Raw genomic sequence first — 24092 nt, 5'->3', positions numbered from 1 at the left:
CATTGTACATGTTATTACAGTGGTGGGTGTATATTATTATGCATTATGATAACAATTTACAATTATAACTGATTATGAGTGGGATGGTCAGTTCAGAATTTTTGGGGGGGCATTGCCCTCCTGGCCCCCCCCCTAGATCCGCCACTGACTGTTCTTTTAGTGGCTGCAACAATAAGTACAGCAGCAACTAATGAAAGTAAATATGAACAATGACATTATAATTATTTATGTAGTTTATGTAGGAGGATCACCTTCTCTAATTACTGAAGAGAAGGTTAATGATACTCTGGTAAGATCAGTATATCTTCAAGTATTACGTGGTAGAGATGGTCGTGATGGAGTACCAGGAAGAGATGGAGTGAAAGGAGAGAGAGGAGATAAGGGAGAGAAAGGAGAGAAAGGTGACACTGGAGCAAGAGGAGACACTGGCCCTAAAAGTGGAGGAGTAGTGTACACTCGTTGGGGAAGGAAGTCCTGTCCTACTGGAGCTCAACTACTGTATGAGGGAATAGCTGGAGGTAGCCATTATACTCATTCAGGAGGAGGAGCTAACTATGTCTGTCTACCAAAGGTTCCTCAATATATGAGTACACATATACCTTCTCATTATTCTTACATGTATGGTTCTGAATATCAAGAAGTTAATGGTATATTTCCAGGAAAGCATGATCACAATGTTCCTTGTGCAGTATGTTATACAACTACTAAGAGTGTTAAACTGATGATCCCTGCTAGAACCAGCTGTCCTTCATCATGGACTAGAGAATATAAAGGATATCTAATGGCTGAATACTCTACTCATGCTAGGAATGCTGTCTATGAGTGCTTTGATGAGGCTCCAGAATCCATTGCTGGTAGTCACACTAATGTTGATGGTGCTTTGTTCTACTTTGTACGGACAACCTGTACTGGTCTACCCTGTCCACCTTATTATGTTAACAGGCCCATTACTTGTGTTGTGTGTACCAAGTAATGAAGCTAAGAACTAAGAAACAAGTTAAACAAGTGATATTTTTGTTATTTTTGCTATTCTCTTAAAACAACCATTGACTTTAACAATGCAAAAAAGATACATGGTACAAAGCAAGGTGGCACAGCGACATTATAACACAGCATAGTACATCTGTGTAAATATTGCCTTTACTCATAGCAACTACATATCATTAGCACAATTATACAGTATAAGCAAAAGTGCTAAATATTGTTGTTAATTTCTGATCTATTATTGAATACAGTATTCAAAAATAGATCAAAAATTAAGCCAAAACTCACAACATTAAACATAATCTAACCTTGCTCTCCGGCTGAGGAGGAGGGAATGGAGTATAAGGAGCTTTCTTCTTTATCTTTGGTGTCTTTGTCTTGAGATTCTTTTTCTTAAACTTTGGCAAGAATCTATCCCAAGATTCATTTTTGAGTGATGGGTCCTTCATAAGCTCACGTTTGATCATCATAGTCTGCATGATTCATGTGAGAATGAATCATGAGAGAATGGATCATGTGAGAATAAATCACGTGATATGGTCAAAGTGAGAATGTGCCATTACTTTAATGTGATACACTGGATGGATGTTCTTCATGGTATCCTCTACAACTCTACGCAGCTAAAAATGCAATTAAAATTTTAAAAGTGTATAGTCAAAAAGGTCATCATAGAAGAGGTGAGTTTTCCATTAGTTGTTACAGTAGAAGATGGTGTATAAACACTCTTACCTGCTTTAAACCGGTGAATGGTCCAATAGCTGATACTGTAGCACCTTGAACCATTATATAACATTGAGTGAGCAACTCAATAGCCTACAATGCAAAATTAAATATTAATACTTACTAATTTTGATGTTTCAGTAGTTACTTTTAGAGTGGCTCCATCAGGTCCAATTAATCTCTGTCTCCTCCTCACAAACCTGTCTTTATTCCTAACGAGTGAACGTATCTTAATAATGTCACAAGCTTTGTCATCATCCAGAATCTTGATAGCCTATGAATGAAAGTTTAATAGTTTAAGTAGCCATAAATTAGGGTTTCATGGTCAAATTATTTAAAACTTCACAATCAACTCACATATGGATCAGAAAATGCAATAAAAATTTTTGTTGATCTCGGAGCCATTTTTTGGAAAAATCCATGGGCTATAGCCTTTGCTTTTTTCCGAAATTGGCCAAATTCTTTAATGGCCATAACTCGAAAAATATTTGTCAGAATCAGCTCAAACTTTCTACATAGCATAAGGACATCAATATGTATCAGGGAATGTAATAAAAATTTAAGGTAATTTCGGAGCTATTTTTTGGAAAAATCCATGGGCTATAGCCCATGCTTCTTTTCAAAATTTGCTCGTTTTTAAAAAGTGTTCATAACTCTAGAATTTGAACTCAAAATTAGCTCAAACTTTCTACATAGCATAAGGACATCAATATGTATCAAAGTCAAACTTATTTTATACCCTGGACAAAAGGAAAGTCATTGAGACCAGAGAGAAAGAAGAATGATGGTAATTATGTACCTGTTCATAAGGTACACTTCTTGCCAGGAGTTTGATCATATCACGGGCCTTCACAATAATGTAAGGATCAAAGGTTTTACGTGTCGTCGAGACAGTCATACTACCCTCGATGAGATCAAGCTGACTCTTGATACCCTGAAGCAAACAAAGAGATTCATAAAGTACAGAGAAATCTTCTCTCCTTCTCCACTCATAATTTCTCTTCTTACATGATCATTGAGGCACTTTTGAACAAGTGGCCACACCTTCTGAAGGTATTTCTCTCGGTATTTTGGAAACAAGGTAGCAAATGAGCTTTCATCAAGGAGAGAGTGTGGATTATGCTCGGGCTTAAACTCTTCAATGGTCCAGTGGTCTATAGAATCATTGTCCCATGCTATAAAAATTAATTTAAATTTATTTTTATTTATTTAATTAAATTAAGCTTACGTTTATCCTTCCTGTATTTCTTTTTCTTGGGTACTAGGGATATACTAATAATCTACTATAAGCTAAAGGAGCTTACCTGTGGCTGTGGAGTCTTTTTCAGTTTCTGTCATTTCAAATACTGGGCCCACACATCAGCACGTGTTCAAGCAGTATACGTCCGGATCATGTCCGCATAATTTAAAGCTGAAAGCTCCTCCCAAATAATTAATTTTATTGGTGACGTAAGCACTTTCCATCCATCCATGGATGTGTACACTTTTCAATCTTTCTCTCCTCCACAGCATCTTCTCCTTGCAACAGTAGCTGCAGTCATTGGACCACTCCTCTTACTGTTTGCTTGGAGTTGCTCAAAATGGTTGAGCCAGCAGAGACTACCTAATCCTCCTCCTTCCAAGAAGGGCTGGATCCCATGGCTTGGGGTGGGACTCCAGTTTGGTAAAGCTCCACTTTATTACATCAAGAGAGTTCATGAAGAAGTACACATAGAGCAATAGATTATATGTGAATAAATCCCATTGCATGCAGTTAGGTGATATTTTTACAATTTATGCAGTTGGAAAGAGAATGACATTTTTATTGGATTATAAAGACAGTTCCACTTACTTTAAGACACCGTCTGCAAGCTTCAAGGAAGCAGCAATAGACTTCACAACAGCAGCTGGTAAATTGATACATAAATAATGAAATTATACATTAATCTTTCATTTACTGCTATTTTCTAATTTTTCTTCCAGCAAGCATAGAGCCAACTTCGTTCAGTGAGCATCATACAAAAATTCATGATATATTCAAAGGACAACTAACAATGCATCACTTGGATCCTCTCTGTCAAGAGCTTTCTCTCTCATTTTATCATGAGATCCTCTTACAAGTGAGGGAAAGGGAAGGACAAGAAGTGGAAATGGAGCTGATGGATTTTGTAAGGAAGACAATGTTTGGACCAGTTGTGAAGCAACTTTTTGGACAGAGCAATCTTCAGTTATCAGAGGTATTTCACTCATAATCAGTGTATCTATTTTGAATAAAATATCTGTGTATAAATAGGAAGAAATTAAATCAATGCTAACCAATTTCATAAAATATGATGCTGACTTTAAATATGCCCAATTACCAGCTATATTTAATAGGTATTTCAGACTAACATAATAAGTTTGAATGCATAATTTAATTCAGAGAATGGGGTAGTACCAAAGAATATTTGTTAAACATAATGAAGAAGGTAGTTGGAAGGGTCCCGAAACAAGCAGACTGTTTAAAGGTCAGTCAAAATGTGTACTTAAAAATATCAAGTTGTGATTGCATGCATCATAAGTGTAGCATGCTGCAGAACACATTATTAGTGCAGTAGATCCAGCCAATGCTCCAGGCTATTCACTCATGGTATTGTGGGCTTCACAAGCTAATGCTATACCAGTATGTGAACACTTCTTTTGCTAGCATTTATAGGTACCTGTACCTATTTGTAGATCTCATTCTGGACTCTATCATTTATTCTATCACATCCAAACGTTTACAAAAAGATAAAAGAGGAGCTAAAAGAATGGCCTCTCTTTCAAAAAGGTATCATAGTTATAATAAACATATTCTATAAAAATAGATATGATGATATTTGGAATTAATGTTGCAGATGAGACTAGTTTTAATGCAGTAAAGGAGGAAGATCTAAAGGCAGCTCCACCAACCATCAAAAGGTATGGAATCATTAACTACTGATGCTATGATCCATGCAGGGCTATACTTGAAGCAATTAGACTCAGATCTCCAGGAATGATAGCAAGAAAAGTCACAGAACCAATAAAAATAAAAGTAAAAAATAACACAAAACACAACTTAGTTGAGCCATTCAGTTAGGAATACACAGTACCAGCTGGACACTACCTAATGATGTCACCATACCACAGTCATAGAAACCAAACTTATTTTCCCGATCCAGAGACTTTTAATCCAGTAAATGCATGACCAATACATGCACAATGTACATGACACCTCTTACTAATACAACAGGAGAGATGGTTAGAGTGTGATATTGATAAGAACCAGTTCCTTCCTGGATTCATTGCATTCGGTGGAGGACGCTACCAATGTCCAGGAAGGTACCTCTGTATGTACATGCATTAAAGATAACCTCCTCTTGTGTAAAGGTGGTTTGCACTAATGGAGCTACACTTGTACATATCAATGATCCTCAAGTTGTTAGATATGACATTAATAGATGAGGTTCCCAAACCAGTAAGTTTCTTTTATCGTGTTCTTTTGTCATTATAATTCCAAATAGAGCCCACTGCATTTAACTGGCAGTCAACAGCCAGAAGGATCATGTTTCGTGAAGATTAAACTGAAATAAAATTATTACTATATACTGTACATAAATATAATTTATAGCGATTTGTTTAAAGTATGTTTGCTTGTGTTCCGTCTTACAAAGTGAATGAGACGAATTACAGTAGCAGGAGTCATTCCAGGGAGTCTACTGGCAGCTGCAATCTTTAAATAGAAAAAAAGAGAGAGACAAAGTCAAAGAAATCTTTAATTTTGAGCACTTACTGTTCGTGGCTGAGCAGTCTGAAGTATTTCTCTAGTCTCTAAGGATATTGTCTCAAAACTACATGCATAAATCAAAATCAAAACAATTACAATAGTAATACTAACAATTCTCGTGGCATTGATTCTGGTATGATCATTGATTCAGCTTTACGAAGATCAATGAGATCTCTACTCTGAACTTGGATTAATCTATCATACCGACCTACAGAGAAACAAATATAATTTGCAATAATAGTAATAACAATAATAATTCAATTTTTTCAACTTTTTCAAGACTGTTAAAATGACCTCAAATAATTTTGTTCTTTTCACTCACCAATAACCTCCAGTCTCTGTGATAATGGCTTATCTTGGGCTATAGCTCCAAATGTTTCAGGAGCAACTTCAGCTAATCTAGCAATACTCACATCCTCAAATGTAAGCATATCAAAAGCACTGGAAGAGAGAGAAAGAAATTTAGGGAGATTTAAGGTAACTTAGGATAATATCCCTCACCTCTTTGTTCCTTTGTCAGCATTCATGTGTATTTTCAACTTATTCTTCCAAGTATACGAATTTAAAGTGAAATTCCTAATAGTAATTATTAGTGAATAATGGCAAGACCAGACATTCACTGACTTTAATACTTCTAAACCAGCTTCAAGCTTATCCTTCATGCTAGTAACAAGATCCAATCTCTTCTGAGAGACACACCCAACACTATAACCTTCAATGGTAAGTAATAAGTTGATGGTATAGTATCTAGAGACTCTTTTCGTCTCTTTCTACCTTTTTCAGTTAATCTTAAATCAGCATTGTCTGGCCTTAATGATAATCTATGCTCTGAACGACTGTTATAATAATAATAATAATAATAAATGTTAATTTCACTTTGTATATATGTACTTCTCTTACCTGGTAAACATTCTGTATGGTTCTGTGGTCCCTCGTGTTGTCAGATCATCAATAAGGACTCCAATGTAACCCTCCGATCGATTGACAACAAAAGGATCACTACCTCTTACTTTTAAAGCAGCATTTATACCAGCCACTATCCCCTAATAACGAAATGCTGCTATATCAAACTGGAGCAACAGGTTTGAGCTACCAGTTCTTGTCACTAACTTGAGCGGCTGCCTCTTCATAGCCAGTGGTCCCGTTAAGCTGTCCAGCCAGAAACAAACCATTGACTTGTTTTGTCTCTAGTGTCAACTTTAGCTGACGAGGATCAACGTAATCATACTCCACGCCATATCCTTTAAAGGAGAGAAGTAAAAAATTATTATACCAATGAAGATGCTTTAGTACAAACCAGGATACGTTACTACAGCATTTTCTAATCCTGGTATAGTGTTCACCATTTTTTGCTGCAGTTCAGCAGGAAGTGTACAAGATATTCCACCTGGATACACAGTAGTACTCTCAAAACCTGACAACAATAAATTTTTTTAAATTAAAATTCTTCTTTTACCTTCCGGCTCAAGCCAAACTTGATGAGGTTTATCTCCAAAACGAGCCACCTTGCTCTCAATTGACGGGCAGTACCTACGGGTCACCATAGCAACAAGCCACGCCCAAACGGACCCACCTTGGTGGAGTGACCTCGTCCAATATGTGTTTATTGAGGTGCTCATTCTCAGTTATTATTCGATGAGTGAGTGAGTTTGTCTGTGTGAGGTAACAGAGTAATTGCTCACTGGCTAACGTCACTCCATTGTATTCATTAAGGAATGAGAATGGGACTGGGTCTTTATCAGGATACTGTGGTGCTGTAACACTGTAATCTATTGTAGCTCCATTTAACCTTGGAGGAGTACCTATAATATAGCACTGTTATACAACATACAGCATGTAGTACTGCTAAGCAATATAGTACTTTTATACTGCTATAGTAATAGTAATGTTATACATGTAATATTCAGTTGTGCACTCACTGTACAATGTGTACACTCACTGTACAATGTGTACGTGCATTAATATATTATTCCTCTTTCTCTCTCTCTCTCTACATGTACCTGTCCTCAGTCTGCCAAGAGATAAGTTTAATTTGTCGAATGTTTCTGCTAGTTTGACTGAAGGAGCTTCGCCTCTTCTTCCAGCAGGAAAAGCATCAAGACCTGAAGGAGGGAGGGAGGGGAAAGATTATTTTAAAAGGATGATGAGAGTCATGAGACCCACCAATGTTTATTTCTCCTCTAAGGAATGTCCCTGTGGTCACAACAACACAAGAACACAGCAGTATCTTCCCTGAACCTAAAGAAACATGAGAAACCATTCATGAGCTGACAAGCAAACACTCATTTGTTCCATTGTCACGAAATCCGTGACAAGCAAAAAACCCATTTGTTCCATTGTCACGAAATCCGTGACAAGCAAAAACCCATTTGTTCCATTGTTGTTATAAGTCTGGGACTTTGGCACAATTTTTGAGCAACTTTAAAAAATTCGTAAAAAATCCAAATTTCATCAAAATCTGTTTAAACTTTCTGCACAACATAAGAGCATGTATATGTATCAGAAAAAATTATAAAAACAAAAAATTTCCTACTTTTCATTTTTGGCAAAATTTTCCAAAAATCCCTGTACTATAGTACAGGGACTTTGGCCCAATTTTGAGCAACTTTAAAAATTCGTAAAAAATCTACTTTTGATCAGAATGAGCTCAAACTTTCTACACAACATAAAAACATGTATATGTATCAGAAAAAAATACAAAAATGGAGAATTCTCTCCTACCCATTTTTGACAAAATTTGGCCAATGGCCCTGAACTATAGTACTGTACAGGGTCTTTGGCCCAATTTTGAATGATCTTACTTACCTAATATAACACTGGTTACTCGTTTCTTTCCTCCTTCATCATCAGAAGAGAAACAGATATCATCAACGCTGTCTTCCTCAATTCTCAGACCAGGTAAGCTGGTCACTTCCCTCTCCATTGTCCTCTGGTATATCTCTCTATCAATCTGAGCCCTCAGTCCCTAAACAACACACACAAACTTCATTAAAATCCCAAGTACTTTTTAGAAACCTACCCAAACTGCTGGGCCTTTGCGACGGTTAAGGACACGAAAATGAACTCCGGACACATCTGATTATTGAAATATATATAATGGGTGTGATTTGGGCGTGGCTTAATTACCGCAGATTCGAGGTGAGAGTCCGTCCAGAGCATCAATTTCCCGCAAGAGGTGACCTTTCCCAATCCCGCCAAAGGAAGGATTGCACGCCATCACTCCTAATAAAAATTAGTATGACTTTGGAAACTCTAGTATACTAGTATACTTGACAAATAATAATAAATAAAAATGTAAAAATATTTATGTAATAATAATAATAAATGTTCTATTACCTATTGCATTTATTTTCTGTGTAACTAGAACAGTCTTCATTCCCATTCTAGCAGAAGCTGCTGCTGCTTCGACTCCAGCATGTCCTCCACCAACTACTATCACTTTAGGCTCGCCCTCTCTCCCTCCACTGGTGGCTGAGAGCCGCCTCAGTGAGACAAAACGAACTACTAAAATTCCTCTTTTCCACACTGAGAGAGACATCTCAAAATTGAAGTGAATAAAAGGGAGAGAATAGGGAGGAAGTTATCTGGGATTTTATGATAAAGATGCCATTTTATTATTATGGTTAATTATACCACACCCACATGGGAGGGGCTAATTATTAAAAGTGCTTTTTGATAAAAGGCCTTCTACACTAGCACTTCTAATGCGCATTGAACTGGTTTGGAACCGGTTCCAGTCATTCCACACCTGATGCAGCATTGACTTCAATGCGCATTAAGCCAAACCACCTCCATATGCATATGTGGTTTGAATGCACATTCAATAGATAACGGTAACCAATGGCAGCTGGATCTGAAATACTATCAAAATATACATGATCCTGAAGATAGTGTGGAGTCACAATGATGCACATTCAATGCGCATTAATGCGTAGGCGGTTGCAGGCCTGGGCATTAGGGGGCAATGCCCAGGTTGACTTTTTGACCAATAATTATATTCATGATTCTGGTGTGGGCATCCAGTGTAAACTGTGGTAGTTCAACAGGCTTCTTTGTTGTTTTATGCTAAGAAATCATCTCAATGAAGTTATAGATCAGTATTGTCCATTTTCCTTGCAAAATTGTATGGAACCACACCCACTCCACACCCACTAATTATTGATGCCCAGGTCAAACCAAATTTCTGCAACCACCCATGCATTAATGATCCGACTTCTAAAACCGGTTCAAGTGTAGAAAGGCCTTTAAAAATAAAATTCTGGAAATGATTTTTCAATAAATTGGCCACACAGTAGCCAATGCAGAGCAACCACAATTAACAAATTTGATACGAGTGATACTGATATCATTATAATGTGCATAATAACATAACAATAGCGATAATAATGATAATGATAATAATAATAATAACGATTAATAATTGCAACAATAGTATATATATAATAAGTATATCATACTGTACATAGTGAGGGTGTGCATATTAAATTAAATTAATTGATAATAATAAAAATCATAACCATTAATGTCTATGACTGCTTTTGACACGTGGCTTAGGCAAATCTCCAAACATTCCAGTATCATGAACACTAAGAGCTAACTTCTGAATGGAGAGAGCTAAATTTGAAGGACTTTGCTTTACCTAAAAAATAATAATTCATCATAAATAATTTTATATACACTGGATGCTCCTACCTCATTTGATTCCATGTAATTCTCCCTGTTGGCTAGATAAGGCATAGTGAGTGGTAGTGATGCTGGCAATGATGTCCTAACCCTGTACCTTTCTTCAAGGGAACTACCTACATAAGAAAAGAGGAAGAGAGAGCATATCACATGAACTATGATAATTAAGAAGATGAAGAAAGACTCCTATGCATGTAGTAAAGGCTAAGAGTTCATTTAAGTTTATTAAAAGTTATTATAGTTAAGATTGTTTGGAAGAGAAGGTAAATTTGCTGACCATTACTGGAGCTATCATACTCATCATCATCTGAGGAGAGAGGGAAAGGAGAAGCAGCAGTTTCTCCTTGAGGGACACCAGACTCAATCATATCCTCATCAAAATCAAATATATCTACAAAAGAATGATAAATAGTTTCTAATATAAACTATCCACATATATTCCCTCACCATCATTATTTGAGACTTCAGGGACTTGAAGAGGAGACTATTATATAAAAAATTAAAGATCATTACTGCAGTATAACTATGTGATCTTTTATGCTAATATGCTTGCATGCAGGTATTATTATTTAAAAATCATCAGCTTACCTTAATAGGGCCAGGTTTAAGAGTGGGCACATTAGTACTTGCACCTGATAATTTTTAATAAAGACTGAAGAAAATAAAATTATTATACCTTTAATATCACTTGGGCCTTGTTGAGTAGCTCTATCTTCTCTCCTAGCATCAACTAATGGAGTAACAGCATCATCATCTGTAGCATCAGTTAGACTAGTAACAAGCTCAGCTTCTTTAGCTAATTGTAAGGACCTTTAAAAATTAAAAATAATCACATCAGCTTATGTCACAAATGCTATAAGTAAATGCTATAGCAAGTACTCATGTTCACATTAAATCAAATTTTTATGTCATCTTTGTCTTGTGTTACTTACAAGAATAATCTCCTTCTATCCTCATGTGCTTTCTCTTTTAACTTCCTGAATTCTTCTCTCTTCTTTGCTTCAAATTCTCTGCGGGTTAGGACAAGAATGTGCATTAAACAGGAAAAGGGAATAGAAGAGAAGAGCAAAGGAGAAAGAGAAAGGGAAAAGGAGGCTATAGATCAGTCACCTTATAGCTTGTTCCATTTTCTGCTCCTCTTCAGTGAGATAGGACTCAGTCTGTGCCTGCAGTTCCTTCATTACTAAATCATCCTGCCCAAATGTCATCGATGACACTATAAAAATATAAAGAATATTAACAAAATTAATGAAATAGTTTTACTACTTTCCCTTATTAGGCTATGATAATGCACTGACCCATGCTAGACTACTCACTACTGTGTACAGTTCTAATGTTGCATCATCCAAGTCTTTCAATAAGCATATTGGCTATTTGTATTTGCAATGAAATTATAAACAGTATATAGCATGCAAATTTAGTGTTGCTAGCAATTAAGTACATGAAAAAGTCAATCAAATTTAATGAAAGGCTTGTAGCCAATACATAACTTAATGTAATACTAGCATGATTGATGCACATACTTTATTATTAGTAAATGCCATTTATATATCATGTGATGTGCCTGATGTAATATTTGTTGGTATAACAAAGTGATCACTCACTTCTTTCCTTTAGCTGTGGATTGTCCTCCATCTTGTCTTTTAGGATTATGCTAAAGACTGGGGAGTAATTGGGGTGGAATTTGAGTGTAGAGGGATCAGTCTTTTTAAAAAAGAAAAAAAAAGAGAAGACATTAAAAGAGAGTAGACGGTGAGAAAAAGAGATAGAGAGAGTGTCAAAGAGTGAGACAGACAGATGCAGAGGCAAATAATTACAATTCCCCAGTCTATAAAGTTTTCTTAACACTCACCAATAAGCTGCTGAAGACTAGTAGTCTCTCCTTGTTCTCCTTATGCTTGATAAACACGTCAGTGGAGCAGTTTAGGCAATGAACAATATCCCAGACACCAACAGAATAGCTTCTTAATAGTAGAGGTTGCTCCTATAAATGATAAGTACATGGAAATGAATGTATGGGCAATGTGTGACCTCTGTGTGTTTGTGGGGCAACATTACTCTATTTTAGTCAATGCTATAGTGTCTTTAGTCATTTATGGTATGATTAGCAAGCCTGCTCTTTTGCCTTTTTTGACTTATGCACACGGCTATGAGTTTTCTTAAAGATGCTTTAAAATTTAAAATTGCTTTTTGTATGCTCAAGATTATTTTCAATGGACATTCAATTATGATGTTTTGCATTCCTCAAGGCAATGGTAGTCTATACAGCGTTAATTAACAGAATAGATACGTGCATGGCGTATTCATCTCTCATTTTAAATGCTATCTGCATTACTGCATACATAGATACAGGCATCTTTTAAACAATCAAACACTTTAAATATCAATAAGCAAGCTAAGCATTTAGCATTCATTTTCATTAATCTGCAACAACATCCCAAACTATCATAAAACCCATTTCTTAGTTCTTGCTCGCTTCTCCTTCTCTCTCTAACTCTCTTACTGATATTATTCCAGCTACGTCCAGTGAGACTGTCACCAGTGTCTTATTCAATAGTTGATCAGGAAGGTCTGTACTTCCTAGTAGTTCTTCTATCCTTATGGCCGAGGAGCGGTCTAGCCCTCTCCCGTCTCCTCCTCTGTAGCTGAGGGTAACGTTAAGGCAGTGACAATAAAAGCGACCCATAAGACCAGTTGTACAGGATTTTTATATACTACTTTATCACTGTGAGACCAGATCAGCTCAACAACTGATTGCATCAACCAATTCTCACCAGAAGAGGGCGTGGCTTTGTAGCTAATTATATTAAAGATTATTAATTCAATCACTCAAAATCAATCAAAACATTCTTAAAAAGGAAAAAGCAGCAATTTTATATTACACAGTAGTTATTATTGCAGCTACCAGAAGTTCCCCTCCTACATCACATCAGCGAATGAGCCATCAGTGGCAATACCACACTGATTGTTGTCAGTAGACATCAGCACATAGCCGTCATTGCCCCAGTGGGTGGACCAGGAGTTCTTGACTATGACGTATTCATCACCATTCTATTTAAACAGAGACAACCACATGATTAAATCACAAGATATCCCAGCCATCATTATCATTTACTCCATTTTAATAAATTATAATATCATATCCACTTCATCTTTCTCTCTCTCTCTTCTCTCTATTATTTACCACGTCACCATATCCAACTGCCAATACTTGATGATCTAGATCATTAGGAGTATTGCCTAAAAGAGAATACAAGTATTAGCAAGAAAGGATACATATTGCATCATTTGCATGATAACTATACATTGTGCTGTAGTGGTTGGTATTTTTAAAATTTAAGATAACATTAATCATTCACTTTCAAGTAGAGCATGTCCATATGTATACATATGCAATTGTACAAACTGCGATAAGGACTTGTGATAAAACAATATCAAGCAAAGGTGAGACACAAGACATATAAAAAGAAGGCAGGATATTTGACTACATGTACAATGTACATACCACATTTTGGCTCCTTGTAAACTCCATTGGCATAGAAACTGAAGGAGCGATGGCTGGCATCGATGGCAATGCTGATGGGACCTCTTTCAAATATCTTGACTTTAAGATCAGTCACGTTAGTGGACATGACGTTGTAATATTTACTGATCCTGACTCCACAGGTAGCCGTTTTATCTTTACAGGTGGAGTCCTGAAAGGGTAGAAAATAATAACAAGGTAAATGAATTATGGAGAAACACAAGGACACTTTATTGGCAAAACAATACATTTGGGAGGTGGGAATTTAAAAAAATCAAATTAACACAAAATTAATCGCTAGATGGTTGCCAAATGTTCTACAATATTTGGCAATATATCTACAGACTGTAATATAAAACCAGTACATGTACAGAGACCTGCATCATGTATGGGTAAGTAGCTTCTGTTGGTAGACATCTTCCAAGTAGGAGCCACTCGAAAGCTCTCTCTGACTCTCCTCCATCACAGCCATTGTTACCCTGGCCCCAGGAGCAATCTACAAATGCTTGCTCACTTAGAGCAACAAGGTTACCAGTCTAAAAAAGAGGGAAAAATTAGAAAGTGAAAAGTGCATCTTTTAATTCTAGTTTACAATAACAATCTTTTCTCTAGACAAAGTATTCACAATAATAATCTTTTCTCTACACAAACGAAGCATTTGAGCAAAGAAAAGATTATTATTGATTTGCGGTGGTCAGTAATTTTGAGGCTATACAAGAATTAAAATAATAAAAAAATTAATCATGTGACACCTGTAGCAACTACTTATGATAACACACGCCTCTCTTTCCCTTTGTCTTTTCTTTCTCCCAGCTACATAAACCCTTTTATTTCTTCTCTCCTCTCTCTCTCTCTTTTCGTTTCTTGCCTTTATAAATAATGATCCTTCTAGTGTGCCAGTTGTACCAAAGCTCCAGCAGCTGCCACATATAGCTTGATCTTTAACAGGAGTGACAGCACCTATTCCACACACATACAAGCATTAAAATACATACAATATAAGCTACAATTACCTTTAAGCCACCAGTTAACATAGTCGGGTATGTCATTAGCGGAGACTGAAGAAGTATACACAAACTCTGAGTTGATTCCACTGTTCTTGTAACCTCTCATCCTCTTCATCTCAGCATCACTTAGATCAGCCAGGTGGTTTAGCTCTACTGTAAAGCTAGACCTCTTATTGCCCATTGCCTTTACAAACCTATTAAAAACAAAAATCAAATTAGATAATTCTACGAAAAAAAAAATCTTTCTAGTATGACTTCTTTTACCTGTAGTTGTGATGGAAGTGATGTTTTCTCTCAGCCTCGTGAACGTGACTCTCGTAAGACTTTCCGTAACGAGACTTGAAAGACTCAAAGGCATCCTGGACGTGTTGGGTCCTCTCCTCGAAAGACCCAGGGCCCATCAGCTCGTGGAATATGCTCTCAGTCATAGGATGAGTCCTTCCGGGGCCAGGGAAACTGGTTTTACAACTATCTTCTAATAGAAAGAAGCGAAAGCAATAAAAGAAAAAAATATTTCAAAGATAAAAGGATAGAGAGTAGAGAAGGGAATACATGGCAAGTGTGCATGTATTTATTTCACGTACTTGAAGCTACTATGAAATTGCTTGCATCAGGTTTATCAAAGCTCACGTTGTCATAAGTTACAACATACTCGTCGTAATGAGAGCCAAAAAGACGATCAAACCCAAGGAAGGAGAGAATCAGAGGCTTCATATCTGTGGTGACGATCAGTGTGTAGTTGTTGTTTTTTGTGTTCTCAGTAAAACTGGATATGTAGAGCATGGAGTCTTGATCTGCGTATTTCATGTCAGCCACATACTACCAATGAGAAAATAAAATGAATAAAAATAATCACTACATGTACATGAGCAATTGATTGCAATAGGAAATTAAACATGTGTACATGTACATGTTAAATGTCAGATTGACAAAATCTAGTGTTGCATTTGTCAATATAGTTTTAGTGACTTAGGTAATTCCTAGGAATAATTTCAATTAGTAAAGTATTAAATGCTCTTTTAAGTAGGATTGTTAGGAAAGCATTACTTTTAGTTAGTTTTTAAGCATTTTTAGTTATTTAAAGTTAGGGGATTTTAGTTGCAATTAACTTTGAAACACTAAATTTGCTGCATCTACAGTTTTAAGTTATGCACAGCAATTTCTAGTAATACAATCAGTTTATAATTCCCTTAAAAATAACTTATACAGTACATCTTAAAAGCAATCAGTAAAAGTTAGTAAGCATTGTTACTTTTACTTAGTTGCTGTTAAGTTTGGGACTTTTTCAATACATTATGCTGCAGTTAACTAAACAACACTAAATTGCATCTAAAGTAATCATACAGCTTCTAGTACTATAGAAATAGTAATTGTACTTTTAACAGCCAAGCCTCAACCCATTATAGTAAATACGTAATAACCTTGTAGAGAGTTGGATCTGGTAGTACAGTTTGAGGTAATACTGGTTGGTCACTGCTACCAGCTAGTGCATAGCATGTCATGACATTGTAGGTATCATTCATAGTGACTGGGACTGTCTTGTATAGAGTGCCATAATCACCGTCATCACCTCTGTAAATCAATGTAACTTCACCTAAAAGAAGATATAATAGGTATTTTAAAAAAGATATGAAAAATTAGGAGCTGTGCCTGCTGTGGTTTTCTAGAAATGATTAGCACATGCACATAAACAAACAAAAATGGCCTCTCATTTTCCCAGCATTTCCCTCACCATTATTAATGTTCATGCGTCCCATCTTGGCTCCAATGTCCATTATAGCTTGAAAAGGCTCCGTTATTTCAGCATAAGGGAGAGATATGGTCCCGGAAATGGTGTAAGTATCTGGCCACTGGAGTGTATGCGGATCAGCTGCTAGAGCTCCAGCAGCGAACAAGAGAAGAACTATCATTAGCTGCATCTTGCAGAGAATAAGGAATGCTGTACTGTTGAGTCAGTTAATACTCGTAGCAGTTTTTATGTTCTGATGCAAGCTAAGCTGCAGTTAGATCTATTACAAGGGCACGTGTACGAACCTCGTTTATACTCCGTTTGATTTCCGTATTTTTAAAGGGTTTTAAAAATCCAAGAATAGGCGGTGTTGGGTGGGGTTTAACAGTTTAAGGCGTGGTTTATCCAGCACGAGCTCGCGAACTTTGCAGCCCTCCCCAATCTCATCTCTGAGCTGCAGAGAGACTACAGCAGAGATGGAGCTCTCCAAATTGAGTCTGGAAGACCATTCCCTCTCAGAAGACAAAGTAGTAGCCGAGCCTTTTCGTTTCAGCTTTGAAATAGCCTGGGAAGTTGCTCACAAAGGTCAGTCAGCCTTGATTTCAACAATTATTGTTCTTTCTTGTGCCCCTCGTTCATTTTCATCCTTCCCTAGTTGGTGGTATTCACACTGTGATTAGGAGTAAAGCCCCAGTCACTACTGCCGAGTTAGGAGACCAGTATTGCATGATAGGACCCTACCATGAGCCAACCGTTAAGCTAGAAGTAGAGGTGATGGAGCCTGAGCTCTCTGTCACTAAAGAAGTCGTTGAGTCCATGAAGAAGGAAGGAGTCAAGGTACGCTATTAGTAGCTCTAATGAGAATCAATTTGCACCTGAGAGGGGGTATTTGATCAGCATTATTGTACATGATAAATTAATAATCATTGTTAGATTTTGAAGTTAAATTTGAGAGCCTAATTTAGCTAAAATAGAAGGCATAGGCTAAATATGAGGGACTAAAAAAGCTAAAAGTGAGATATTTTAGGAGATCTTGACCAAATATGGGAGACCAAACTCCCTCTAGATCTAACAGTGATAATAATAATTATTATTATGATTATTATGATTATTTTAATTATAATATTAATTTTTAGGTTGTCTATGGTCGCTGGCTCATTGAAGGTTACCCGAAGGTAATTCTCATTCTAATTAAAGCACATCTCAAACTTCGTCTCATTTCAGGTGATATTATTTGATTTGGGTTCCTCGTACTGGCGTCTGAGTCAGTGGAAGCAGGAGATATGGGATCTCTGTCACATTGGTACATACAGCATATTGCATAATATGCACTCATTATTTTCTTTGTTATTTTAATGATGAATGTTTGCTGTTATAATCTAATGTCTTGCTACAAGTAACTTGGCAGGGTGTATTTTTAGAAATTTTTTTTAATGGGAGCCCTGATTTTAATGTTAACTTGCCTACTATACCCAGCAACGTTGTGCTCTCTGATTGATAATCCTGACATGATTTTTGGGGTATCATTATCTTTGTTGGCACTCCAGCCTCCAGGAAGTGTATGCATGTATATTCATCATTCATGAGATTATGTATGAGTGCCATCCCATTATGATATTATACCACATGTACATACATGTATTGTTATTCATGTTACACTGCCTGCTTGTATCATGAAGCATCCTAACTGTTTTATACTAGGTATCCCTGATAATGATGGAGAGTCACAAGACGCTGTCGTCTTTGGCTTCTTAACATTTTGGTTCATATCTGAAGTAAGAGAACCAAAATAAGTATCTCCTTTTCATTTATCCTCTTCTTTATCTTTCTCCGTTAGTTTGTTAGGCGTATCCCTGGTCCCTCTCCGCTGGTTGTTGCTCAGTTTCACGAGTGGATGTCAGGTATTGGCCTCCTGATGCTCAGGTTAAAGAAGATCCCAGTGGCAACCATATTCACAACACACGCTACTCTGTTGGGTAGATACCTTTGTGCAGGGAAAGCAGACTTTTATAATAATCTACCTTTTGTGAGTTTGCATGTACATGTAATGCCATTTTTACTTTCTCTATTCCCTTCATCTCTCTTTCTTTCTTTTCCCTCTCTCTTTCTTTTCTACTTTGTCTTTTTTTAGTTTAATGTTGACAAGGTAAGATTGATGACCCATAGCATTAAACCATTAACAAGTTATTATTATTGTTGTTGTTGTTGTTGTTGTTGTTGTTAGGAAGCTGGTGATAGGCAGATATATCACAGATATTGTTTGGAGAGGGCAGCTGCTACTATATGTCACACGTTTTCTACAGTCTCAAAGATCACTGCAGAAGAAGCTGAACATTTGCTAAAGAGGAAGCCGGGTCAGCTAGTCATGTACATCTTTAATCAATTCATGTATATGTACTCTTTCTTCATCTCTCATCTCTCAATCACTGCATGATTTTTTCATTACAGATGTTGTTCTTCCTAATGGTTTAAATGTCATTAAGTTCAGGTAAACTGTAATAGTATATATTGTACATTGGGCTATGCTGTATTGCTTCTACTGTCTATGTATAATGTTTTCTCTCTCTTTCCTTGTAGTGCAATGCATGAGTTTCAGAATCTTCATGCTCAGTCTAAAGAGAAGATTCATGATTTTGTGAGAGGTCATTTCCATGGGTCAGTGAGCACCAGTTGTTAGTGTATAGTGTCATTTGTACTTCTTCTTTTTTATTGTAGCCATTATGATTTTGATCTTGACAAGACTTTGTATTTTTTTATAGCTGGCAGGTAAGGAATTGAGATTGATGGAGCTTGAGTGAGTGAATGAGTCCAAAAATTCAACTTTATAGAATCATTTTAAGACAAGTTTTGACTGAAAACAATAGTCATTTATTCTGATACATATTGATGTCCTTATGCTGTGTAAAAAGTTTAAGCCAATTTCAAGGTCAAATTCTGAAGTTATGAACACTTTTAAAACGAGCAAATTTTGAAAAAAAACATGGCCCATGGTTTTTCCAAAAAATGGCTCCGAAATCACCCCAAGTTTTTATCACATTTTTTGATACATATTGATGTCCTTATGCTGTGTAGAAAGTTTAAGCCCATTCCGACTTCAATTTTTCAAGTTACAGCCATTTTAAGAAAATGTCAAAATTCTGAAAATACCCAAGGCTATAGCCCATGGTTTTTTTCAAAAAATGGCTCCGAAATCACCCCAAATTTTTATTACATTTTCCGATACATATTGATACCTTTATGCTGTGTAGAAAGTTTGAGCTAATTCCGACTTCGATTTTTTAAGTTACGGCCATTTTAAGAAAATGTCAAAATTCTGAAAATACCCAAGGCTATAGCCCATGGTTTTTTTCAAAAAATGGCTCCAAAATCACCCCAAATTTTTATTACATTTTCCGATACATATTGATGCCCTTATGCTGTGTAGAAAGTTTGAGCTAATTCTGACTTCGATTTTTTAAGTTACGGCCATTTTAAGAAAATGTCAAAATTCTGAAAATACCCAAAGCTATAGCCCATGGTTTTTTTCAAAAAATGGCTGCAAAATCACCCCAAATTTTTATTACATTTTCCGATACATATTGATGCCCTTATGCTGTGTAGAAAGTCTGAGCTGATTCTGACTTCAATTTTTCAAGTTACAGCCATTTTAAGAAAACGCTACAATATTGAAAAATACCCAAGGCTATAGCCCATGGTTTTTTTCAAAAAATGGCTCCAAAATCACCCCAAATTTTTATTACATTTTCCAATACATATTGATGCCCTTATGCTGTGTAGAAAGTTTGAGCTGATTCCGACTTCAATTTTTCAAGTTATGGCCATTTTGAGAAAACACCAAAATTTTGAAAAGTACCCAAGGCTATAGCCCATAGTTTTTTCCAAAAAATGGCTCCGAAATCACCCTAAGTTTTTATCACATTTTTTGATACATATTGATGTCCTTATCCTTTGTAGAAAGTTTGAGGTGAATCTGAGCAAAAATTCTAAAATAACGAGCACTTTTAAAAATTCCATTTCCTTCACTCATATTATTTTGCCATGCACTATGTGTATAAATTCTCTTGCCACGCACTTTGTGTATAAAGTGTATTATACATTCATTGTAGGTATGAATTCAGTAACAAAGGAGCTGATCTCTTTCTAGAATCACTAGCTAGACTCAATCATTATTTAAAAGTATACCTAATTACCTGTACCCTGCCACATTTACTCCTTTCCATAGGTGTGCAATAGTGATATCACTGTTGTTGCCTTCTTCATATTTCCTGCTCCAACAAACAGCTTTAACGTTGCTTCTTTGAAAGGACAAGCTATCACAAAACAACTGAGGTAGAAAGAAAGAGAAACGAAGGATTTTTAGTGTGATTCAATATTGCAGAGAAACTGTTGATTCAATCCAAGCTCAAATAGGCAAGAAGATTTATGAGAGCACATTGAGGTATGAAAACCAAAATTTATCAACTAGTAATAACTTTGTATTTTAGAGGACATCTTCCTGACCCTCAAACTTTTCTTGAGAAAGAAGATATCATAAAATTGAAGAGAAGCATGTTCTCTGCCCAGAGGACAGACTTACCACCAGTTGTGACTCACAATGTCCTCAACAGTGACTCTGACCCTGTTCTCTCTCACATCAGACGAATACAATTATTCAATAGAAGAGAGGACAGGGTGAAGGTAAGTATTTTACATAAATAATTATTTTTGATATAATATAAATTTTATATACTTTTAGCTTCAAATTCAACAATTCTTTTGTATAAAATGTACAATAAACACGAAATGTTGAAAGTACAGTAAATGCAGAAATTGCATTAAATGCTGAAAGTGCAGTAAAATTATAAGTACATCAGTATGTGCATGCCTGGTATAAAAAATATGTGAAGGAAGTATCTTTAGCATTCATTAAAGAATTTCTCAATGATAGAGTTTATTTGTAAGGAGTCTGGTAGTTGATGCTTCCCTTCTTGGATTATGCAGAGTTCGCTGTCTTCAATGCACTCATTGATGTATCTAGCATGAGACAGTGCAGTGAAGCTGTCCTTTGCTCCATGAAATATCAGTGCTTTGCAGCTCACTTTCTTCATTTCCTCATCGCACCATTCCCCGCTGTTCTCTCGAGCATGATAATAATAAGTAGCAGAAACCGAGTCAGTATACTTATCCCACAATCCTTGTAATGCTGCCTCGCTACCGTAGACTTCTTCAAAAGCTTTCTTGAACTTTGGATTGAATTTTCTAACGTCTCTGATACTCTCTACCTTTTCGATATCAGATTTGTCGAGGTATCCCTTGCTGCCCCAGAGTATGATCCCGTTGACTGCTTCAGGGAAGAGAGCAGCAATATGAATAGCTGTTATCCCTCCATCACACCAACCAAGGACTGAATACTTGCTGTATCCCAGTGATATCATTAGCTCATGTGCATCTCTTGCATCAGTCTTTAGATGATGCTCTGGTACTGCAACAGAGAAGGTCCTAGGTGCCTTGTGTGAGTATCCATATCCTCTTGGATCATAGGCAATGGCTGTGAATTGACTCCCAGTTCTACCTAAGTGCTCCAACTGTGAGGAGAATGACCAGTGGCTTGGTGCTGCTGCCCCAGGAATGAGGAGTACAGGATGGGGTCCATTCCCTCTTATAGTACAGTAAAGACTAGCTCCATTAACTTGCACACTGATAGTATTCATTATCTTTTTCTCTGCAGCTTCTAACAGCAGTATGCTAGCATGCACTCACTCTTTATAAGGCCCTCCTTGTTGATTTATGGTTGTTGTCATCATAGATTATAAATTATAATGACGTTATATCTATGTTGTCATGACTATAGTCTCCTCATGCCAAATTTGTTAATCAAAAAACGTGCTTAATGACGTAAACCTGGCACATATACTACACAAAGCTTGCAGTATTGCTATGCATATTAATGCAGTTTATAGCTGGCAGTGTTACAGTGTTACGAGGCTGCAGTGCAGTTACTATGCACTTGCTTGCTAATTATTTTCTTGTTGAGCTTCCCTTGCTTTTGTATGGGTTTGCTTATCACTATGATCTGCTGAAGTGTAAATGGTAATTAATATGTGGTAATGCACTTGGAAGGCTTTATCATTGAAATTTTTATCACTAAAGTTTTTGTGTGCATGCTGCATTATGTGTTGTTCAATGATTTGGAAAACTTCACTTTTATCGTTTTTGATATAGTTTTTTTGTTTCAGGTAATATTTCATCCCGAGTTCCTTTCATCAACTAATCCTTTATTCAAGATGGATTATGAGGAGTTTGTCAGAGGCTGTCATTTGGGAGTGTTCCCGTCATATTATGAGCCGTGGGGATACACCCCAGGTACATGTACATGCATGCAGTTAATTATTCGCAACAATGAAACGTGATATATTGACTGCTTGTTATTTGTGGTATTTTGTGTAAGTATGTTCATGAGCAAGCCATACATTAATGAACACCATAATTACTGTCACAGATGTTAAAATTCTATTATTCATCCTCCCTCTCTCCATCTAATAGCTGAGTGCACTGTAATGGGCATTCCTTCTGTTACTACTAATCTCTCTGGCTTTGGTTGCTTTATATCAGAGAATGTAACTGATCCTCCAGCCTACGGACTGTACATTATTGATAGAAGGTTTAAGAATGTGGAGGAGTCAGTCCAACAATTGTCTCAGGTATGATTATTAAAGAAAAAAATTTTGACACCACAAATTTTTTAATAGGGTTTGCATATAAAACTATTTTTTATTTGTCCTTTTTAGTATTTGTTTGAATTCTGTTCCCAGTCAAGGAGACAGCGTATCATACAGAGGAACAGGACTGAGAGACTGAGTGAGCTCCTCGATTGGGAGCAGCTTGGAAAGTATTATCGCATGGCCAGGAAGATGGCACTAAAGGCTGTCCATCCAGACTACTTTAAGAGATCTGGAGCTGCAACTCCCGTCCATGTAAGAAATGAGTGGATACACAACCTAAAACCCAACATACACTATGCAACATTGCAACATTTGTTACAAACAACTTGTTACATGCAACACATTTTATACAGGAGTCAATGGAGCTTGCAACATGTTGCATGAAATAGAACCATTTCCTATTTCATGCATAAGTAATAAGTAAAGAATTATCTCCAACCATTTTGGGGACACTGCAATGATTGTGCATGTCTACTATCACCTACATGTATTTAATAAAAAGTGGTCATAATTTTAAGCACATGTTACATAATCTTTCCTCTCTCTCTCTCTCTCTCTTCTTTCAGACTGACAAGTTTCCCAGACCTCTTAGTCTTCCACCTAGTGAGCCTCCGAACCTCAGTGAAGATGAGGAAGATGAGGAAGATGAAGATGAAGATGAAGGAGATGATTATGAAGCTGCCAGCTCTCCACATCATTCTCTCTCTTCCTCGGTTGCTTCAACGTGACAGAAATCTCTCTAATGCCGCAGTGTGTGTTGCTGTAGAAACAAAATTAGAATTTAGTTATTTTGATTATTATTATTATTATTACCATCATTTTCATTATTAATTTTTTTATCATGATAGAGGTTGTTTATTTTGTTGATGCCTTGTATTATAATTTATAGTATAATTTCAATGAAAAATCAATTAGATATGTTTAGAAAGATGTGTGTTGTAGACCATCTTTTAATGTTGAATTTTAGCATTAAATTAAA

General features: G+C 36.4%; 8 protein-coding genes across 10 annotated transcripts; 3 read left to right on the top strand and 5 right to left on the bottom strand.

Moving 5' to 3' along the window:
- Positions 1–79: 79 nt before the first annotated feature.
- LOC100641303 (short-chain collagen C4-like) lies at positions 80–1070 on the top strand (the record flags this gene model as incomplete). Its single annotated transcript, XM_003387800.2, has 2 exons — positions 80–196; positions 243–1070. Coding segments are annotated over 2 exons (848 nt in total), but the record flags the coding sequence as incomplete, so codon positions are not given.
- Positions 1071–1268: 198 nt separating this feature from the next.
- LOC100641177 (KRR1 small subunit processome component homolog) lies at positions 1269–3104 on the bottom strand. The gene is made up of 8 exons (XM_019998513.1): positions 3009–3104; positions 2933–2965; positions 2713–2879; positions 2504–2638; positions 1853–1978; positions 1714–1797; positions 1548–1604; positions 1269–1457 (listed from the first exon to the last, which is right to left on the bottom strand). Exons 1-8 carry the CDS (start codon positions 3040–3042, stop codon positions 1269–1271), a joined length of 825 nt encoding a protein of 274 aa, XP_019854072.1. The 5' UTR covers positions 3043–3104.
- Positions 3105–3128: 24 nt separating this feature from the next.
- Positions 3129–5361, top strand: LOC100641050 (24-hydroxycholesterol 7-alpha-hydroxylase-like). 3 transcript variants are annotated; one of them, XM_019998530.1, is made up of 13 exons: positions 3129–3408; positions 3458–3593; positions 3667–3920; positions 3977–4059; positions 4106–4190; positions 4250–4345; positions 4399–4492; positions 4530–4623; positions 4663–4738; positions 4784–4879; positions 4937–5025; positions 5074–5161; positions 5208–5361. In XM_019998530.1, the coding sequence occupies exons 1-13, from the start codon at positions 3175–3177 to the stop codon at positions 5274–5276; spliced, it is 1494 nt and encodes a 497-aa protein (XP_019854089.1). In that variant the 5' UTR covers positions 3129–3174; the 3' UTR covers positions 5277–5361. The 3 variants fall into 3 exon arrangements, with proteins under 3 accessions (XP_019854089.1, XP_003387846.1, XP_019854088.1); XM_003387798.2 differs by having other exon boundaries at positions 3161–3408; positions 4560–4623; XM_019998529.1 differs by having other exon boundaries at positions 3347–3433; positions 3486–3593.
- On the bottom strand, positions 5249–9089 carry LOC100640927 (protein MTO1 homolog, mitochondrial-like). Its single transcript, XM_019998528.1, has 18 exons — positions 8807–9089; positions 8597–8692; positions 8490–8545; positions 8276–8435; positions 7634–7708; positions 7471–7572; positions 7044–7272; positions 6927–7000; positions 6768–6884; positions 6581–6711; positions 6371–6513; positions 6245–6306; positions 6095–6182; positions 5972–6046; positions 5793–5911; positions 5582–5678; positions 5477–5534; positions 5249–5416 (listed from the first exon to the last, which is right to left on the bottom strand). The coding sequence occupies exons 1-18, from the start codon at positions 9006–9008 to the stop codon at positions 5309–5311; spliced, it is 1992 nt and encodes a 663-aa protein (XP_019854087.1). The 5' UTR covers positions 9009–9089; the 3' UTR covers positions 5249–5308.
- Positions 9090–9713: 624 nt separating this feature from the next.
- LOC100631408 (uncharacterized) lies at positions 9714–12942 on the bottom strand. The gene is made up of 11 exons (XM_003387807.3): positions 12657–12942; positions 12006–12137; positions 11758–11857; positions 11264–11369; positions 11086–11163; positions 10830–10963; positions 10742–10785; positions 10601–10637; positions 10431–10544; positions 10163–10269; positions 9714–10109 (listed from the first exon to the last, which is right to left on the bottom strand). The coding sequence occupies exons 1-11, from the start codon at positions 12837–12839 to the stop codon at positions 9990–9992; spliced, it is 1155 nt and encodes a 384-aa protein (XP_003387855.1). The 5' UTR covers positions 12840–12942; the 3' UTR covers positions 9714–9989.
- A 24-nt stretch (positions 12943–12966) lies between these two features.
- On the bottom strand, positions 12967–16731 carry LOC100642064 (digestive cysteine proteinase 1-like). The gene is made up of 10 exons (XM_003387806.3): positions 16416–16731; positions 16105–16277; positions 15268–15502; positions 14948–15158; positions 14690–14877; positions 14545–14636; positions 14054–14212; positions 13659–13848; positions 13338–13393; positions 12967–13204 (listed from the first exon to the last, which is right to left on the bottom strand). Exons 1-10 carry the CDS (start codon positions 16600–16602, stop codon positions 13073–13075), a joined length of 1623 nt encoding a protein of 540 aa, XP_003387854.1. The 5' UTR covers positions 16603–16731; the 3' UTR covers positions 12967–13072.
- Positions 16732–16817: 86 nt separating this feature from the next.
- On the top strand, positions 16818–24082 carry LOC100640802 (glycogen [starch] synthase, muscle-like). Its single transcript, XM_019998531.1, has 19 exons — positions 16818–16997; positions 17068–17249; positions 17549–17587; positions 17637–17715; positions 18114–18187; positions 18250–18438; positions 18544–18558; positions 18637–18766; positions 18861–18900; positions 18990–19067; positions 19128–19178; positions 20519–20588; positions 20635–20741; positions 20791–20850; positions 20897–21089; positions 22628–22754; positions 22935–23092; positions 23180–23365; positions 23680–24082. Exons 1-19 carry the CDS (start codon positions 16889–16891, stop codon positions 23839–23841), a joined length of 2049 nt encoding a protein of 682 aa, XP_019854090.1. The 5' UTR covers positions 16818–16888; the 3' UTR covers positions 23842–24082.
- Positions 21142–22616, bottom strand: LOC109583268 (valacyclovir hydrolase-like). Its single transcript, XM_019998533.1, has one exon. It carries the CDS (start codon positions 22100–22102, stop codon positions 21308–21310), a length of 795 nt encoding a protein of 264 aa, XP_019854092.1. The 5' UTR covers positions 22103–22616; the 3' UTR covers positions 21142–21307.
- Positions 24083–24092: the final 10 nt, after the last annotated feature.

The sequence above is a fragment of the Amphimedon queenslandica genome, unplaced genomic scaffold (genome assembly GCF_000090795.2).
Source record: "Amphimedon queenslandica unplaced genomic scaffold, v1.1 AMPQUscaffold_13315, whole genome shotgun sequence".
NCBI classification, from domain to species: domain Eukaryota; kingdom Metazoa; phylum Porifera; class Demospongiae; order Haplosclerida; family Niphatidae; genus Amphimedon; species Amphimedon queenslandica.
Note: the sequence above shows the minus strand (reverse complement) of the source record. Positions and strands in the feature narration are given on the sequence as shown.

What these genes read in the sequence shown, in the direction of transcription:
- LOC100640802 (XM_019998531.1), top strand. Translation starts at nt 16,889, where the DNA reads ATGGAGCTCTCCAAATTGAGTCTGGAAGACCATTCCCTCTCAGAAGAC. An exon ending in CTGGGAAGTTGCTCACAAAG is followed by an intron (nt 16,998 to 17,067) that starts GTCAGTCAGCCT and finishes ATCCTTCCCTAG; the next exon opens with TTGGTGGTATTCACACTGTG. An exon ending in GACTCAATCATTATTTAAAA is followed by an intron (nt 20,589 to 20,634) that starts GTATACCTAATT and finishes TCCTTTCCATAG; the next exon opens with GTGTGCAATAGTGATATCAC.
- LOC109583268 (XM_019998533.1), bottom strand. Translation starts at nt 22,102, where the DNA reads ATGAATACTATCAGTGTGCAAGTTAATGGAGCTAGTCTTTACTGTACT.
- LOC100631408 (XM_003387807.3), bottom strand. Translation starts at nt 12,839, where the DNA reads ATGGGTCGCTTTTATTGTCACTGCCTTAACGTTACCCTCAGCTACAGA. An exon ending in TTAAACCTGGCCCTATTAAG is followed by an intron (nt 10,638 to 10,741) that starts GTAAGCTGATGA and finishes TTTATATAATAG; the next exon opens with TCTCCTCTTCAAGTCCCTGA. An exon ending in ATTACATGGAATCAAATGAG is followed by an intron (nt 10,110 to 10,162) that starts GTAGGAGCATCC and finishes ATTATTTTTTAG; the next exon opens with GTAAAGCAAAGTCCTTCAAA.
- LOC100641177 (XM_019998513.1), bottom strand. Translation starts at nt 3,042, where the DNA reads ATGACAGAAACTGAAAAAGACTCCACAGCCACAG. An exon ending in GAAGTGTACCTTATGAACAG is followed by an intron (nt 1,979 to 2,503) that starts GTACATAATTAC and finishes TTTCATTCATAG; the next exon opens with GCTATCAAGATTCTGGATGA. An exon ending in CTGATGGAGCCACTCTAAAA is followed by an intron (nt 1,798 to 1,852) that starts GTAACTACTGAA and finishes TTTGCATTGTAG; the next exon opens with GCTATTGAGTTGCTCACTCA.
- LOC100641050 (XM_019998530.1), top strand. Translation starts at nt 3,175, where the DNA reads ATGGATGTGTACACTTTTCAATCTTTCTCTCCTCCACAGCATCTTCTC. An exon ending in TCAAGAGAGTTCATGAAGAA is followed by an intron (nt 3,409 to 3,457) that starts GTACACATAGAG and finishes CATTGCATGCAG; the next exon opens with TTAGGTGATATTTTTACAAT. An exon ending in GCTCCACCAACCATCAAAAG is followed by an intron (nt 4,624 to 4,662) that starts GTATGGAATCAT and finishes TGATCCATGCAG; the next exon opens with GGCTATACTTGAAGCAATTA.
- LOC100640927 (XM_019998528.1), bottom strand. Translation starts at nt 9,008, where the DNA reads ATGTCTCTCTCAGTGTGGAAAAGAGGAATTTTAGTAGTTCGTTTTGTC. An exon ending in AGTAACCAGTGTTATATTAG is followed by an intron (nt 7,709 to 8,275) that starts GTAAGTAAGATC and finishes ATGTTTCTTTAG; the next exon opens with GTTCAGGGAAGATACTGCTG. An exon ending in GAATCAATGCCACGAGAATT is followed by an intron (nt 5,535 to 5,581) that starts GTTAGTATTACT and finishes TTATGCATGTAG; the next exon opens with TTTTGAGACAATATCCTTAG.
- LOC100642064 (XM_003387806.3), bottom strand. Translation starts at nt 16,602, where the DNA reads ATGCAGCTAATGATAGTTCTTCTCTTGTTCGCTGCTGGAGCTCTAGCA. An exon ending in AAGGATCATTATTTATAAAG is followed by an intron (nt 14,213 to 14,544) that starts GCAAGAAACGAA and finishes CCTCTTTTTTAG; the next exon opens with ACTGGTAACCTTGTTGCTCT. An exon ending in CAGTTGGATATGGTGACGTG is followed by an intron (nt 13,205 to 13,337) that starts GTAAATAATAGA and finishes CTGTTTAAATAG; the next exon opens with AATGGTGATGAATACGTCAT.